The sequence below is a fragment of the Labrus mixtus genome, chromosome 13, assembly GCF_963584025.1.
Source record: "Labrus mixtus chromosome 13, fLabMix1.1, whole genome shotgun sequence".
NCBI lineage: Eukaryota > Metazoa > Chordata > Actinopteri > Labriformes > Labridae > Labrus > Labrus mixtus.
In genome coordinates, this window is record NC_083624.1 from 1754538 (window position 1) to 1771705 (window position 17168).

The 17168-nt window shown below is 41.3% G+C and overlaps 1 protein-coding gene across 1 annotated transcript in view; it reads right to left on the reverse strand.

Moving 5' to 3' along the window:
* Nucleotides 1–17168, reverse strand: part of slc49a4 (solute carrier family 49 member 4) — a 178605-nt gene that overhangs the window by 13250 nt on the left and 148187 nt on the right. The window contains exons 7-8 of the mRNA XM_061053113.1: nt 13286–13353; nt 4769–4896 (exon numbers count right to left, since the gene is read on the reverse strand). Of these exons, the coding sequence (XP_060909096.1) occupies nt 4769–4896; nt 13286–13353 (196 nt within the window). The remainder of the gene's footprint in view (nt 1–4768; nt 4897–13285; nt 13354–17168) is intronic.

Below are 17168 nucleotides of genomic sequence, written 5' to 3' on the forward strand. Positions count from 1 at the left end.
ATGTTCAATTCTTCAGGTTTGTCATTTGACATGACACATCCTGGCTCATTTCCTTTGTTCGATTGGAAACGATTCGGACAAATCATTTCATCTGGGCTTAAACATTTGGCAGATTGTGACGTTTGGTTCTTTGTAAAGAGGTGTTCACAGTTGTTCACATCCCTTTGCTTTTACTAGATGTAACCTCTCTGCAGTTGAGTTTCCATCCGTTGTCAGTTTCGTCTTCAACACAGACTGTATAAAAAAATGGACGACACAACAGCTATTATATCTGTCCATCTGCGTGTCATCTGGCTTCAGTATAGGTCATAAGCTCTGCCTCCTTAACAGATGGGACATGGTTCAAACTATAAAATCAGGGGCGCTTATATGTCGGATATGTCAAGAGACACCTACGTATAGAAGCTGCAGTCCTTGGTGTAGCGGCTGAGGGTTTGAACCCGACATCGGCCCTTTGCTACATTTTTTTTTTTTAAAACACTGATGTCAAAACACTTGTTTTAATACTTTTCTGTCATTATGGTTGGGTCATACCATGCTGCTTTATGCTGAAGTGTTCATTTTCTGAGCAATTTAGTTTTAATTAGTTACCCGATGCTATTAAAAAGGGTCGTATGGCAGTGATTGGCAGCTGTGTTGACCACTGCAGCTCCTGTGGTGCCGTGTGCACCGCATTAGAAAGAACAGCAAGAGGAAACATTACAAGCACTAAGACAAGAGTCTCTGAAATTTCTAAAATTGTAGTTTCTGCTTCAAACTGACACAAGAATCTGTTCTGCTGTGGACTGGTGCTGACCTGAAGGATCTTTGCTGTTCGGTCAGTAAGTTAAATATGAGCTTAGGTTAGTGAAAGAGGCGGGACATCAATACTGCAGCTACTGCACAGACTGTGACGTCACTAGCTAGAGGTCAGAGCTCTTTGTGGGGGAGTTTTGGCTTCACCTTGTACAACGGGAGGAGGTGGAGATGCGTCGTTAATCTTTACAGTATAGTTGAAATGTTTTTGTCATGTTTTCTGTTGTGAAGTTAATGCACGGCAGGGAACATCAACGGAATATTTTTTGTTGCTATTATCCACATACATATTTTGAAATTGGTCTCAAATTAATATAAATTATTGAGAATCCATGTCATGCATTAAATCTATAGAAATGAGCCTGCTTTGAAAAGGTAAGTAGGGGAAAGTTAGTGATAGAGATACAGGGGGTTAAATTAAAGAATTGGAAGGAGAAAAACAAACATTTAAGTATAGATACCTCTATGTAAAAAAAGAGCTTTACTGATGACTTCCCACCTCTGTTGATGTACAACATTTTGGTTGGTAACAAGAAAGTTTCTAAAGTTTGATAGCCAACCTTATATAGCTCCCTAATGTGGGGGACTCTCCTCCCACTCTGGCGTGGAGCATCACAAGACGGTTTGGGTAGAACTGTGACAGCAATTTAATTTTCAATTTCCTTTGTAATATTTTGGACATTTGAGTTTACTTGCACAGTCCTAATTAAGTTGCAACTCATTTCATGGATTCCACAATATAATAAAATCTAATTTCAGACTCTGTTGCCAAAATGTGCAGATGTCCCCATAGTAAACAGCTTGTCTCATTTGCTCCCGAGGCATGATGGGAAATATTTCTGCCCGTGCTGGCTGCTGCTGGTTAACTTTGGGTGCAATTGCTGGTTGAAATGAAAAAAAAAAAAAAGAGAGAAAGAAAATACTCTGGGTAGTAATTTTTTAATTTAAAATTATGATGTGCTGTCGAGCTCAATTTATTCCCCAAAATGAAGTTTGTGGAGGTCATCTTTTTGCAAAGTTTTGGGTGATGCAGGCTTATTGCTTGTTCATTGTAAACTGTGTGTGTGTGCGTGTGTGTGTGTTTATGTGTGTGTTTATGTGTGTGTGTGTTCATCTCTGCAGAGAAATCAGAGACTCTCAGCGGCAGTCTTCCGGCTGAGACCTAAAGTAAAATATGTGTGTTCGAATGGATGTGTGTGGAGATTAAGCCGTCACCTCTGGAGCATCACGCCACCCTCCATCTCCCTTATCACACAGCAGATTGGTCCAAATGAGCTCCCCATTAGCCTGCTCGTCCCTTTAATCACAGTGCCTCTGAGGGCTCTGCATGCCTGCACGTCCGCCTGCCTGCCTGCCTGCCTGCGACGGGGAACCAGGAGCCTCTCATGCAGCCATGAAAGGCAGCCTTCTACCCTGCTCGTCTTAATTCACCCCTAATGAAGCGCTGATATCACACACTTAAGAGTGCTTCACCTGCTGCACGTTTCCCCTGATGTTATTGAATTAGGCTTTATGGAGTAAGTTCCCAGAAGGCAGTGGAGAATTCTTTGAAGGGAAGACACACGTGGTGAGTCCAGCAGCAGAAGAACATGGGCTGACGTCGTCTGTCTCAAGAGAACACAATGATTGGCTATCTAATATACTGGGATATAAGACGGAGTGGACATTATGTATTGAGGGCTTAAATAAACAACATCTTCATCACTGGTTAATTTGCAATAAAGTTGTTTTTCTTGATTTATTTTATTGCTCAATGTTTTGCCTTGATAGAATATCATTACAGTGAAATATTTCCATCACAGTTTCCTGGAGCTCAAGGTGATTTCCCCAAATTGCTTCTTTTTTTTTTTTTTGGCAAACAGTCTTAAACTTAAAGTGTTTTGTAATCCCCACAAGGGCGTTTATAGCTGGAAGTAAGTGACTAAATAGTCTTGCATAACCAGATCGATCTCCTCACTTTGCCAACTCTGGAAGAGGTCTTGCTTAATCCATTGCTGCTCTGCACAAAGGGAGAAAAAACATTCAACAGACCAACATTCAAGGCCTGTTGTATTTGTTTAAACTAATTATAATTGGTTTTGGAGGACGCTAATCTTAGTGTGAAGCAACTTGCAAAAAAAATAAGTTTGTAGGGGTCTTGAATAGGTGAACAATTGCACGTGGAGAGGCGAGTCCGGTCATTAAAATGACTACATTTCTATTTGATACTTGATATTTGCGAGCATTTTAACATTGTATCACGAGTCAAGACGACAACATATTGCTGAATTTATATTTTGTCCCGTCCCTACTATCTACAGACCTGGATTGCATGTTATTCCCCCATCATCTATATAGTTTAAACCCCGTAATAAAGACAAGAAAAGCCCACTTCGCTCTTAAAATACTTTGAAAGATGAAGAAAGAGGAAAAGTAAATGGACCTTTTGTCACACCTACCCATTCACACACTGATGGCAGAGGTTGCTATGTAAAGTGCCCATCAAAAGTAACTAATCCCATTCATACACTTTGGACAGGTTGCTGCAGGAGCTGGGGATCGAACCACAAACCTTCCGGGTGAGAGACAATGACGCTACCAACTGAGCCAGTGTGCCCCTTGCAAATATCACAACTCCAAATATGTCCTGTTAGTCACTGCCATTGCATCCTGCATCCTACTTCCTTGTTCCTAGTACAGTACATGTCTTTGCGAGTGACAGAAAGGAAAATGGAAATGGGACATCGGGGTAAAAACAAAGCTTCATGCCGTTTTGCACTGCATTGCTCATGGGCCGTTGGGACAAACAAATATATAAGTGTATTTTGAGACTACAGAGAGAACCTTTACGCAGAAAATCAATTGTCATTGACAGCATCTTTGCATATTATATACAGATATTTTGTGTCAGAAGACTGCTCAGTTGTTCACAGAATCTGCAGACTGCTTTGATCTAACTTTGATTTACTGTTAGTGTGCTACTGACCAGCCTGCACTGGGATAATGAGGTGCTTTGGCAGATTTCTGCTGCAGTATCACAGCACCCTCTCGTATGATACACCAGGTGGATGGACCAGGTTGGAGCCTGCTGCAGACTGCCAGAGTGTGGGATAAGAGGGGGAGAGAGAGAGAGAGAGAGAGAGAGAGAGAGAGAGAGAGAGAGAGAGAGAGAGAGAGAGACAGAGAGAGAGAGAGAGAGAGAGAGAGCAGTGCCAGGGCCTGGAGAATGATGATGGATGATGATGGTTGGAATCAGCAGCTTTGAACAACATGCTGGTATTCTTATTGCTTTGGCTTGGGAAAAGGAAGCACAGTCCACCAGTGTCCCTAATGGACTGGCTCTGCTGAATGTGTGGCAAGTATACAATGCAGTGTGCAGGTGTTTGGAAATGGAGACATGTTTTTCTTGCTTTGGCTCCATATGATAACACTGGAAATAAAAGAAAAACGACATGATTTAAATGTTGAATTAAAGCTTTCTGGTCGTGTGGAGATATCTTTATACATGACAGCTGAAATGCACGATACCTTTTTGTATATAGTGGCCATATTTTAGGAAAATGCCGCTAGTTAGTTAAGACTGCCGTCAACAGATGAGATACAGTGAGATTTATTGGGGTTTAAAAGCTGCTTTTTCACTTGTGAAAGTTTCCCCAGCGGCAAGGAACCCTAAGAGGAACTCAGTGTGTTTCCATGGCAGGGAACAGGTACTAAATTATATTCATATTTATGCCTATATGGGGGAGGAAGTCCAGAGGACATTTGGAAGACAACCCTGACATTAGAAGATTGTGCAAAACACAGAAAATTACAAAAAAAACCTTCAACAATTAAATAATAAATATTTTTGAGTAGATTGTCCTGCATATGAAGAAACCAATGTTAGAAAAACTCTTGAACTGCGCACTGAATTCATTCTGGCTCTGGGTTGTAACTCGCTGCAGCGCTGACTGAATGCAATGACCTTGACAGTTATTCTGCTGTGTGGACTCACCTGCAGTGGAGGGGAGGTGAGTAACTCTGCACAGACAGGTGAGAGTGAACCAGGTAGAGGACAGTGAGGCTCCAGCCATCAACAGCACAAGGATCAGTTTCAGCATCCCCCGGATAGAGTCTGCGAACCTGCAAGAGGGTGAAAGAGAGAGAAAGAGAGAAATAAAGAAAGAAAGAGAGGGGGGAGAGGGGAAGAATATCAGTTAATGAAACAGGTCAAATATTAGGCCTGTCCTGTATGGGATTTATTTACTTTTTAACTATGAACATCTTGTCGGCACTTTTGCTATTTTAATGAAATGTAAATCTTCTACTCCTTACAGTTCTATAAAGCTCTTTGAAGAGCCTCAGTGTGTAACATGTTCTAAACTAATTAAGTTGCTTCGCCTCGCCTCACTTGAAAAAAGTTAAAGATTTGAATCCTTAGGAGATCCACAGTAAACTCTAATTTTTGTCAGTCAAATATCTGGCTCTCTTGTTTCAGCTTTGGCAGTGCAGGTGCAGCAGCATCTCAGTGTGTGTACTTGACAAACAAGTCTCAACATGTGAACACTGTCTTAACTACTGAGGTCTCCTCGACTCAAAAACAAACAGACTCAGTGATTAAAATAGGAAGGGACTATGAATAGAGGTTTTCATGTTAAAATGAATTAGCTGACATAATGATTAAAGTCGGCATCCTTCTTTGTCCAGACCAGAATTAAAAGGTTTTTTTTTTAAATGTCCACTTTGGCTTGCAATGCAGGTCAATGGCTGTGTCGAAGCTCCACTAGATGGGGCTGTAGCTGTAGCTCCTGTTAATGGAATTAAATAAATAGTGTTCAAGTTTTCTGAGTGTTTTTTTTTTTTTGAACAAGTCTTAATTTAAATTTGAGTTTAACTGACTTTGAAATAAGTAGGAACACCCATTTAAAAATACTAATTTTTGGCAGTGGTAGGAGTCAGATGGGTCTCCAAGATGAGCTGCAGCCGCTGGATTAAGGGTTCGAATTCCGACCTGGTCATTAAAAGCAGTAAAAATACTTAAAAAGTCCGTTCCACATTAAAACCTGTGACACCTAGATGCTCTTAGTTGCATCTTAGTAGTAAGTAGTAGTAATCATTTATTTCGGTCACAAGAAAAAACAAAAACATTTTGACTCAAAAGGTGTAGGCTGAAGCTTTTAGCTTATTACACCTACCCTCGTTACAAATCTCATTATTTAAGACACTACTAGTTTGGTAATAAAAAACACATCACATCGTGTGAGACAAGATGCCACTTACTCTCTTTGCTAAAAGCATGTATCTAGTTAAAAAAAAAAAAAGAGTGTAATGTGTCTTGAAAGAGCAACAAGAAGTGAGGAAATGATATAATGTCTGAGTGACAGCAGCGTCTATTGAAAACTCTGACGAATGTGTGGCTTACGTCTCAAAAGGTGACATGTTATTTATAGAGACTGAGACTCACTTGAGACTTAAAAAAGGAATAAAAGCACTTCAAAGAGTTTCTTTAAACCTTAGCAAGCCTCATTCACCTCACAATGTCTGATGACCATCTCATTTCAAGATGCAAAAGCAAAAAAAAAAAAAGGTCCTGCCTCGCTTCTAACGAGTAAAAATATCTGCAAATGCAGCAAGTAAATTGTACATTTTCGGATTCGGAGTGTCTTGAAATGAGATGTCCTGTACCATCTAAATTAATTAGTAAATCTCACCTCAAGGCACTTAGCAACTTGTCTGGTGAATGTGGCTTACATTAACTTTTTCGCCTACCTGCCACTGTGACTGGTGGATTCAAAAATCTACCAGTGACAAAAGAAATGTACCTGCCACTTTATTTTGAAATGACGTATAATATCAAATCAAGGCTTAAAGTATTAAAGTAATAGGCTACTTTATGAAGGAAATTATTTTGACTATTACAGAAAATACTGACATGCTCTTTGTTTCGCTCATAAACAAAAAAAAAAAAAATAAGTAATTTTATTTTATTATTAGGCTGGTAAGAGTTTCCAATACAGCCATGTCCTCAAAGCCTCAACTGAGAGGCTATCAATTTGTGCTTAGGAGCTTATAAGAGGAGAGTCTTAGAGATGTTAGGCCTACTTTTATTTCCCCGCCACCGTGACGGGGAGGTTTAGCAAATTCAACATTCACAGCCAAAAAACACCCGTAATTGGATTTTTTTTTACTAGAAAAGATTTAACTACACTTTTTGATGTTTGAGTTTTTGCAGTGTAGTCAAAGCTTCATATTAACCATCAGACCCGATCTGGCTGATATAAATCTGAGTCGGGTAAAGCCCTCTAAAAATACAACACATTCAAGATACTAACCATGAAATATGAAAGGCCAAACGCAGTTTGTAGTGCGTGTAGTGAGTAAAGACAGCTGCTTCAGAAACAAGCGGCATCCTTTATAAACACAATAAGCAGCTATGCAATATCTAATTGTCTGCTTCCTCTGTGACTTGTGTCATAATCCATAACAGGAGACATTCATTGTTTCAGAGCTCGGCGAGATCATTTCCTTCTCCCGCTTGTTTCTGAGTGCATCAGTTGTACTTGTCATTACACAAGCCGACACTTATCCAGGAGCTGATTCAATTTGTCTCACCAGCTAAGCAGGCGGACTTGAGATGCCAATTGTATTATATTGTGGAAGACAAGCGATCAAACTGCTTCACCAAACTCTCTTGAGGGCTGGGTTTTTTTTTTTTTTCTTCTTTGTAGCCCTTTTTTTTAAACCATCATAGTTCATTAACTCCACTCCTCTCCTCTGGGTTTGCATATGTATGCTGGTGAAAGATTAGATGAAGCTACAGAAGCCTGAAGCAAAGACAGACACTAATTGCTTTTGTTTTGTTGCTCACAGACACCATGCTTGAGAAAAAAAAAAAGGGCTCAACTTGACGATGAACTTTACGCAACAATAAGAAGAAGTGCCGGAAATGGCTGATTAGTTCAGCTAGGTTGTGAAGTTCTGACAGCGTGCTGAAGGGCCGGGCCGATGAGGGAAATCATCTCTTGGACGGATAATGAGAACAATCACCACTCGGGAAAGTTCCAGTGGCATTTTTTCAGACGACATCAGCGTCTCCTGGGATTTCATGCGCTGTTATTCACAGCCCTGACATATTAGTTCCATGTTCACAGGACTTTTTTTTAGTCCTATATCTTTGGACTTCACATCGCTGTTAGATGAATCAGATCAGGGTAAAAGCAGCATGGGAAAACACGAGTCTTTTCTGCCAAAGAGATCTAAAGCATCTGTTAAAATGTACGAGATAGTTGGACTGGAAAACACGGCCCAGTCAGAGGGTAAATGCTTGCTACTACAAAAGGGATCCCTGGTTTCCCCTGGCCACATCAGCACCCTTCAAATCTGCATCATCCATCTGCCAATGACTGGCCTGCATCCACAGCTCCAATACCACCCCTGGTGCCAGAGAGGGACAAAATCCTGCGCCTCCATCCAGCCAGGCCCTCATCTCTTTGCAGAGAGGATCACAGGCTACTTCCCTGAATCCAATCCAATCTGATCCTCTAGGCAGAATCATGATAAGTGGCTTATTTCCTATAATAACTCTGATGGTCCCTGAGTCCACTTGATAAAGGGCTTGGTCACCGATGGGCATGATAAGTCAGGTGTGACTGAATTGAATTGATATATAAATGAGCAGAGTCTGATGGCTGACCAAAGCAATATGTTCCATCCTAATGAGTTATATTTTATGTAAAGGACCACTATGTAAGATATCTACTGAATAAAACAATTAAATGACCTTACTATATCATCGGACATTAAGGACACATGCCATGTCAGCCAGTAAGTCCCTCTTCTAAGTTTCGATTCTGCTCCTGAATGGTCTGTTTTTGTTTTGACCAGAGAAGGTAGGCAACTTTAAGGCACCCCCAACCGGACGCTCCTCGGTTTGACAGGTAAACGGTAAACCAACAGGCGTTGCAGCGATGGAAGCTGGCAAGAGAACTGGTTCAGATTATTTCTTCTAACCAATTTTAAAAGCCTCGACAGAACGCAGAACGGTTTCAAGACCGATGCAGAGCTGGCTAAACACTGAAGCTTCAGTGTACGCAACATGGCAACCTGTCTGTGTGCACATCGACTCTAGGGAGGAGGGGACAGGGGGAGACAGCTCGCGCCAATGTTTTGAATTTGAACAGCCGTACCAATTTTAAACGCTATGTGTCGGAGCTACATATTGCTGCTTCACGGGTAAAGGTGGAGACATTCTTGCCGTTTGCTAATCGTACACATGATGGCTGCCATGCGTCCGTTTGGCGCGTTGGCTGTGCGTGTCCTCAAAAATGAATGTGAGGCAGACCCATGATGCAGCATACACATGACCAGTAGGGGCAGTGTAGAGGCAGAGGGGATGAGAGAGTCAACACATTATTCTGTGAGCAACAGAACGCCACTGTTGTCAAAAACATTAAAAAAAAAAAAATCACACTCTTGCGCTTGATGGAATGTTTAAAATAATTGTGAACTTTTGCCTTTGTAGTATTTTGATCATACACCTTTCTTCTCCTGCAAATTCCATTAATTGGAAGAAATAGGTACTCATACCATGACTCCCCCAGAATGCACAATTTACAGTTTTGATTATATTTTCACAACCGTAGAGCTGAGCTGTAAAAATAAATGAATTTATGTTTTAAAAATGCAACTCTATGTCAGTTCTTTTTAATGTTTAATTTTGTAAGAAAAAACACAAGAGGCATGTCAAAAACAGGACGGGGAGGCCACATAGTTTAAAACAATTTTGTATTTTTAGAGGATTTGTTTAAAATAAGAAAAATGCAGAATCATAAAAATTAAGTAAATAATAATATACTGTAATGTTTCAATGGCTCTAGTTATGGAATTCCTAGCTCCTTGTGTGAAAAAAGGGTTATGTCATAATGAGGTAACGACAGAGTTAAACACGTGTTTACAGCGCTCTAACAGGATTTATGGCCATTAAGACAGAATCATTGAAATCATGTAGAATCAGATTCTATCTCCTGCTGCAGGGAGTGATCAAATGTCATCACCAGTACGATAGTATCACTGTGGCCTGTCTACATCTGTAGTGTGGGGGACATGCAGTAGATAACTTAATAGATGTTGACAGTATAATATGATCATCAGCATGCAATCCCAGATTGTCCATGTCTGCAGGGGAAACAAATTAGGACCTGGCTGATTCTCATTTGTGTTTGCTCGATCTCATTTCATTTACCTGAAGTGTTGTCACACTCAGACCTTTGTTATGTGCAGAAGAATGCTTCTGTTTTCCCCCAACCCTTCTCTACTCCTCTCTTTTCCTGGGGCTTTTAATGGGAAGATAACAAGGGGTGCCTGTTAGTAATTCTCTCCATCTGTTAAAAAAAAAAAAAGAAAAACCTACAGCCTATCACTCTCATTCAATCAGCTTCTGTCCGGGCCACATAATCAAAACAGCAGCTGGCCAGATTGTTTGTCAAATGCTTCCTTGACGGGTGCCACACCTTGGAGCATCCACCACTAATTAAACCTGCAGCATCGGGCTTCCTGCTATTCAACTATCCAGCAGCAAGTCAGTGAACTATTTGCAAGCAGCGAGTGCTTTTTGGCAGAGGGCAAGTGCCGGTCCCTCAAGAAATGTATTCAGCATGAAAATGCAACACCTGCAGCTCAAAGAGCTTTTACAGGAGGGCCATTTTCTGAAGCCTGTGGCAAACTGTGCTCAGCATTGGCACTGTGCGGTGCTAGCTGGAGGGAGAAGGACATTAACATCTTCTGGTCTGCCAGTGGGTGAGACAAGGGACAAAAAATTGCTCTCTGCTCAGTTCATTACCACCAGCTTTTCAGGGAGTGAATCTAATGATGCCATATTGCAGCAAGTTGGTGAAGACAGAAAATGCAGACAGAGGCATCATTTTATTTTAAGGGGAAAGAAAGAGAAATAAAATTGATTTTTTTTTAAAAAAAAGAAAGATTTCTCTAATCAAAGGACCTCGGTTATATTACATCTAGGTTGTATCTCCTAAGTGCGTCACCAATCAAAGAGATGACGGGAGGAAAAAAAGCCGTCCGCCCGGGGACTGATGATAATTAATGAGAACGTCTGCTCCCTGTTGTGAATGACCGAGCGGCTGAAGCGGCCACAGATCAAAGCAGGTGAACACTTCAATCAGGTTCTAATCTAGCTTTACTTTAGCACACGGCTTTATGTAGATATGCAATATAAGGATGTTTGCATAATGTGGAGAAAATGACTTTTGGATTCTGCAAAGTAATGATGAAGTTTAAGTGTTTAGAGTTATTTGGTAAAAAAAAAAAAAACCTTTTACTTTCACCGTGTCCAATCTGAGGCAGCTTTAAATCATTTCTGTATTTTGGGCTTTTCATACCCCCAAAAAGAAGGGCCCTTAAAAAGGAGAGTCAACAGTGCAATAATTCTGAAGAACATATATTAATGAGAATAGCTATTTTGGTAGGCAGCACACTGTGATCCCTTACATTTTATGGATTTTTTATTTTATGCTGCAAATTTCTCACCTTTTTTGTGGCTTTTATTTTGTGTTAAGTTTTGATTATTTATTTATGCATTCCATATGTACTTATGCTGGGACAGCAGTTTGAGGAGGTGTGTATAACATTTGACGATACATGTATACTGATGTCCTGGTATGATTTGATGTCATCTTAAACAATAAAAAAACAAAGTTACAAAATATGGGTGACAAAATATTTCAGGGCTACAGTGTTAGAATAACTATTTGTTTAGTGAATCTCTTTCTTATTTTTTTCTCTTATTTATCTTGTGTTTTCTATGCAGACCTCGTGCAATATGGGTATTACACACTGAACAAAAATCCTACCAACAAGCTCACTCAAGTCCATACCTCTGCCAACGCCACGTTGAGCACACTTTCACATAAAGCTAACAACGTGCGGCCCAATTGTTTAAGCTGAATTCCATTTAACTATCAACTGTTGCAGCAAAGAGAGCCGAATCAATCCCTCCAGTGACTCAGAGTCCACGTAATCAACACCAATAATTCAACGGCTCTGTTTACATACACTCTCATCTGCTGCAAGCAGCTTCATTGATTAACAGTGGGAGTTATGGGCTCATTTCCCTGATTACAGCTTTAAGAAAACACTAGGTCCGCCTGGAAGTGCTGATTGGGCCTCAGCCTGCAATAAACATATATTTCCATCAGAGCGGGAATGAATCCCCTGCTTTTTGCAGACTCCACACTTTGTCTTCGCCATGTGTCTCCCTATCCATCAACGGAGGGGAAGTGGCTGTTGCATTAGCATCTATTGCCCTCACTCTCTCACTGTTTGGCTGGATTCAGATCATATATTAAGAAAGTAGATTAAATTAGTATAGAAGGAGGGAGAGACACCATCTTTAACTTTAATGCAACCATTAACTGTTCTTTATGTCAGATTGATAAGTTATTAATATTGTTATAAACCACACAGAGATCCTGGAGGAATCTACTGTAAAACCGTTTTCACATATACACTCCTTAAAATATCTAGATACTGTCAGGAGGACTGCTCCGGATATTCTCCTGACCTGGATGTTCACATTTGCTCCTCACAGCGAGAGACTATCCCTGTCAGACAGGAGGGGGGCGGGGGGGTCACCTAAGGTAAGGTTAAAAGAAATGATGCAATTTTTTAGAGAAATGTTGAGGAGTGTATATGCGAAAAAACGACTTTTGAAGCACAAAATGAATGCTTATCATATCTACGGTGAGAAATAGTTGAAGTTAAGGCAAGGATATCAAACAGAGTGTGAGATGGTTCTTGGTGATGGTCACTGCCTTAACTTCCCTAGACAGGCTTTGCTAACATGATCTGAGTCTCCCTTGCTCCTTGAGGAATCATTCAGATTCAGAGCAGCTGGACCCGCTGCTCTCGGGGGCATTAAAGCCTGACCCCGGTGTTGCTCTCTGATTCCACCTGGACTCATCCCCGGCCATCACCTACACATTTTAGTCTTTGTTCTGTTTTGCTTTACAAAACCCCATGCTTCATCAAGTCATCAATTACAAAGCTACAAGACTGACTGACTGACCGACTGACTGACTGACTGACTGACCGACCAACCGACTGACTGACCGACTGACCGACTGACCGACTGACCGACTGACCGACTGACCGACTGACTGACTGACTGACCGACTGACCGACTGACCGACTGACTGACTGACTGACTGACACAAAGCATATTTGCAGAGCCGCTTATTTTCCATGAACTAAAATCTTAAAAATTCTAAATTTACGGCAACGTTTTCAAGTTTTTCTTAAAATATGAACACCATTTCTTCCAGAAATTTCACCGGTTTAAATCTCTTCAGGTACTGAAATGATACAGAACTTATGGATACCCTCATTTATACGACTTACAACCTCGAACACAAACTGTACAAATCAAAGTTCCAACCCTTAGAATGTCGTCAGAGGAGAATGGCTGCAGTGTGAATATGGTCAATGTTATAGTTGCATAGCTAAGTAGAGAAAAACTTACCTGGCCATTGCTACTCCAAACACACATCCACCAACACTTGACCAGAATCCAATCCAACCTGCGTCCACCTGAGCAAGAACAGAGGATAGTGGGGGAAGAAGGGAGGAGTGAAGAGAAGAGATGAGAAGGTTATTCAGGGTTCCACATGTAGTCGGTGACAGTGAGGACAGACGCAGAGCAAGCACAGCGTGTCTGAAGCCTGCCTCGGCCTGCCTGTCAATCACTGTGTCTGGTAATTGTCAGGTAGCATTCCTATAAGAACAGCTGTGTGTTAGACTGTTGTCCTTTCTTATTCACACGGATGAAGGTCAACACATTCACTTGGCCTTACAGTCAGGGGGAGAGGACATTACGGCAGAGGAACTCCAACAAAATCAATATGAGGTAAAGTGTAGCACATGTGCACACACATTCACAAAACCAATCAGCGTGTGGCACCCGGGCAAGAATGTCTCCGAGTGCCAGTGAAGGTGTTTGGTTCCCATCAATCTCCCCGAGGCAATAACTCACATTCAACCAAATCCAACCAGATGGAGGATGAGACGGCAAGGGAGCAGAATCTAAAGTAGGAACTGATGCTTTTTGCTTAATCATACTCTGCAGCGGCCTGTCAGGAAAGTCTGTAATGAAGAAAAGTGGACTATCAAAGTTATTAAATGTAAAATGCATTCTGGCTTGGAAAGTGATGAATGTCAAAATGTCATTAAATTTGAGCTAAATTACACTCCTTCGGGCACTGAGAGCTCTGTAAAAACACTAAGAGCTCATTTGAAAGGCACCGCTCTCTTGTTTTTTTTATAGCTTGAGGCCGCACAGTGAATGACGAGGATCAAAAACATTTGATAGGCAAACATTGTAAAAACACCCACTACCCCCACGGCAGCTATAACAGCAGCTTAGCATCAGCGTAGGCTGCACGACACCAGTGCAATGCTTTCTGTGGTTGTTAATGCAACAGCAAGTATGCACACCAACGTAGGAAGCTAAACTCAAATCAGCCAAGCCAATGCTGACACCAAAATTACAATATTTCAAACGTAGGTGGATGGCTAATTAACTGCAGGACTTAGTAGCTGGAGGGTTTTGAAGCTTTATCATATCCTCCATACTGCAATAGTGTCAAAAAGCCTTGAATGGCTTGCGCTAGGCGAGGAGAAGTCTTGGTTGAAAGCTCTTGACATGGCAGTTTTTTGTTTTCCCGTATTGTCTCACTATGATTCATTTTAGACCTTTTCTTCAGCTTGGATCATATTTCTATTCCCATGACTTCTAAATAGCCACTCTCCATTTCGGGAACAATTACTTCCGACTTATTAGAGCACTATGGCACCTGTTTCCTGAGTCATACTCATTATGGTGACGCTAAGCCCCTGTATTAAGTCCTTCTAATGGCAGCTCTACCTTCTTTCCATCAGAACAGCTTACTCAGGAGGCAATCAAGCTCCAGGAGTGGAGCACCTTCACATGGTCTTACACCACCCAGTCATTCCCAAAACCAAAAAACTAGAACATTTTAGCAACAGTCTCACCATTCATATACTTTCATGATCCTTTTGTGTCCTGGATTCATCCCAACTCCTACTTTCTACCTGATCACAATCACAATGGCAAAATATTGTGGCTGCAGGAAAGACCGTCGGACTGCAATTCGAGAATGATGCACAATCTCAGGCAGGAAAATGAAAAAAAAAAAAAAAAAAGAGATGCTGATCGAATCACTAAGATGGATTTCCCTCTGAGAAAAGCTGCCCATTTTTCAGGTGTCTGTGATGGAAAGGCCCTTGGAGCCGCAGGACTTCCAGATGGTTGCTTCACTCTCCCTGTTAGGAAAATGAACTGAACCGTCCAGGGCAGAAACTCCCAAACATCTCCTAAAGAGGATCATTTACATGTCGGATCACTCACAGAATGTTTACGGGTTATGTTTTACTGGTGCTGAAATTCAATCAACTTTATTACAGCACTTGCATTTATGAAGCCATAAACATGAGAGTAGTTATAAATTCCAGTGCGTGCATGTCCAAAAGTATATGAAGTTTTAGTAGCAACAACTCTGCTATCGTTATACCAGCTCACTCAGATCACCACATCGCCTCGCCCCTGCACCGTTTGCTCCCTGCATGTCTCCACCTCTCTGTCTTTCATTTATTTAATCAATCATGCCATCTTACAGCATGACTGCTGTGACCTATAACAGTTCATCTCATCTGCTATAAGCGTTCTATTGGGATGGCTTCATGAAGAATCTCTTCTGTGAAATAGACTCAAGTTTGTTTTTCCAAGTTTTAGAAAGTCGGCAGAGACATTTGTCTCATCCGATGGCGACTGCTCCTTCTGCCTCACAGCACCTCTGGTAATCTCTCAATCAGACTGCCCCGGCTAGCTGACAAAGCACATGACAGAAGCATCTATATTTGTCGGGGGAAGGAACCCTGTAAAGACAGCTGGAAGAAAGATTCTGACAAAGATCAACAGAGAATAGAGAAGAGACGGAGCTAGATCTGGAGACAGACAAATGACAGAACGTTTCAACTTTAAAAAAACACTATTTGACGTCTGCAACAGAGAGGACACAGCAGGTTGTAGAAGCAGGTAAATGTCTGTTCTGACATGATCTCACAACCCTGTCCAATCATATCCATCTGCAGGAAAATGTTTGATATATTTGATGTCAGCTGGCTTATAGTTATCTGTGAGCCTGTTGACACTGGGGCAAAAAGCAAAAAGAAACAAAGAAGAAAACGGGGCTTTAAAGTAATCAATTGAATTTCTTTGTAGGCTTTTTTAAACAAAACGTCAAAACATCAATATGGAGGAGTTTGGATTGGTGAGTGTATGTGCCCACCAAAGGTGTCTGAGTGCATCTGCAATGTTGTAAAACACAACCTGTGCTGTTTCATCTCACCCTCATAAGGTGTATTTGTTGACAAGCAGAGGATGATGAAGAAGGTTTTTTGCCTCTCTCATGAGAACTGCTTCCTCTCAAATATTGAATCAAAGTTTTATTATAGAGTATCAAAACATGACTCTTGTTTCCTTACAGTGCAAATGCAGCAAGCAGTGGCTTATTTAAGTGATTCTGCACTGGGAGCTTTATTTGATATGGGCTAATCAACGCTTACTTTCAAATGCAAATGGGGGGAGTAGTGAATTAATATAGTTATTTCAGTTCAGGTAGCATTATTAGGTAGGGGATACAGATAGCCTCTGCTATCATTTTGCGCAATGGTAACACGGTCAAAGGCGTTGTGAGAAGCCAAAGAGTAATTATGATTCTAATATTTACTTTTGTTCGGCTTATTGCTCTGCGACTCGAACTTTTTTTGATGAACTTGCTTATACAGAGTCAGAGCTACAAAAAAAGCACAGACTATCCTTGGGGAATGCACTTATACACAGAGTACAAGCTGCTGCCATCTGGTTGCAGATATACTTTGCCTAGGTGCATGACTAACAGATAAAAAATTTAATTTGGCCCTGGTACCATTGGTCTCCTCAACAGCATCATGTAAATCCTCCCCCCTTGGTGTGTGTCATTTATTGTTAATTGTGTGGATTTCTGATTCACTGCTGGCTGTAAAGCAAATTGCCCCACAGGGATAATAAAGTTTACCATGACCTTTTAACTTCATCCATCCTCTTGTGTCTCTTAGCCTCAGCCATTGTATCCAACTGTGCTCACTGGCTTCTTTTTAACTGAAGGCTGGTGTGTGAACTAAAGTGCCGTAAAGCTGTATATGTATGTGACGCAGCGCTGAAAGCAGGCGACCGGGCTGCTCTGAACTCCCTTTGTCTTTCGGCATGCTGCTGCCTTGAGACCAGGAGGATGCAAACCACACAGAGCCCCCCCCCCCCTCCCCACCTCCAGCTCAACTTTTTATTT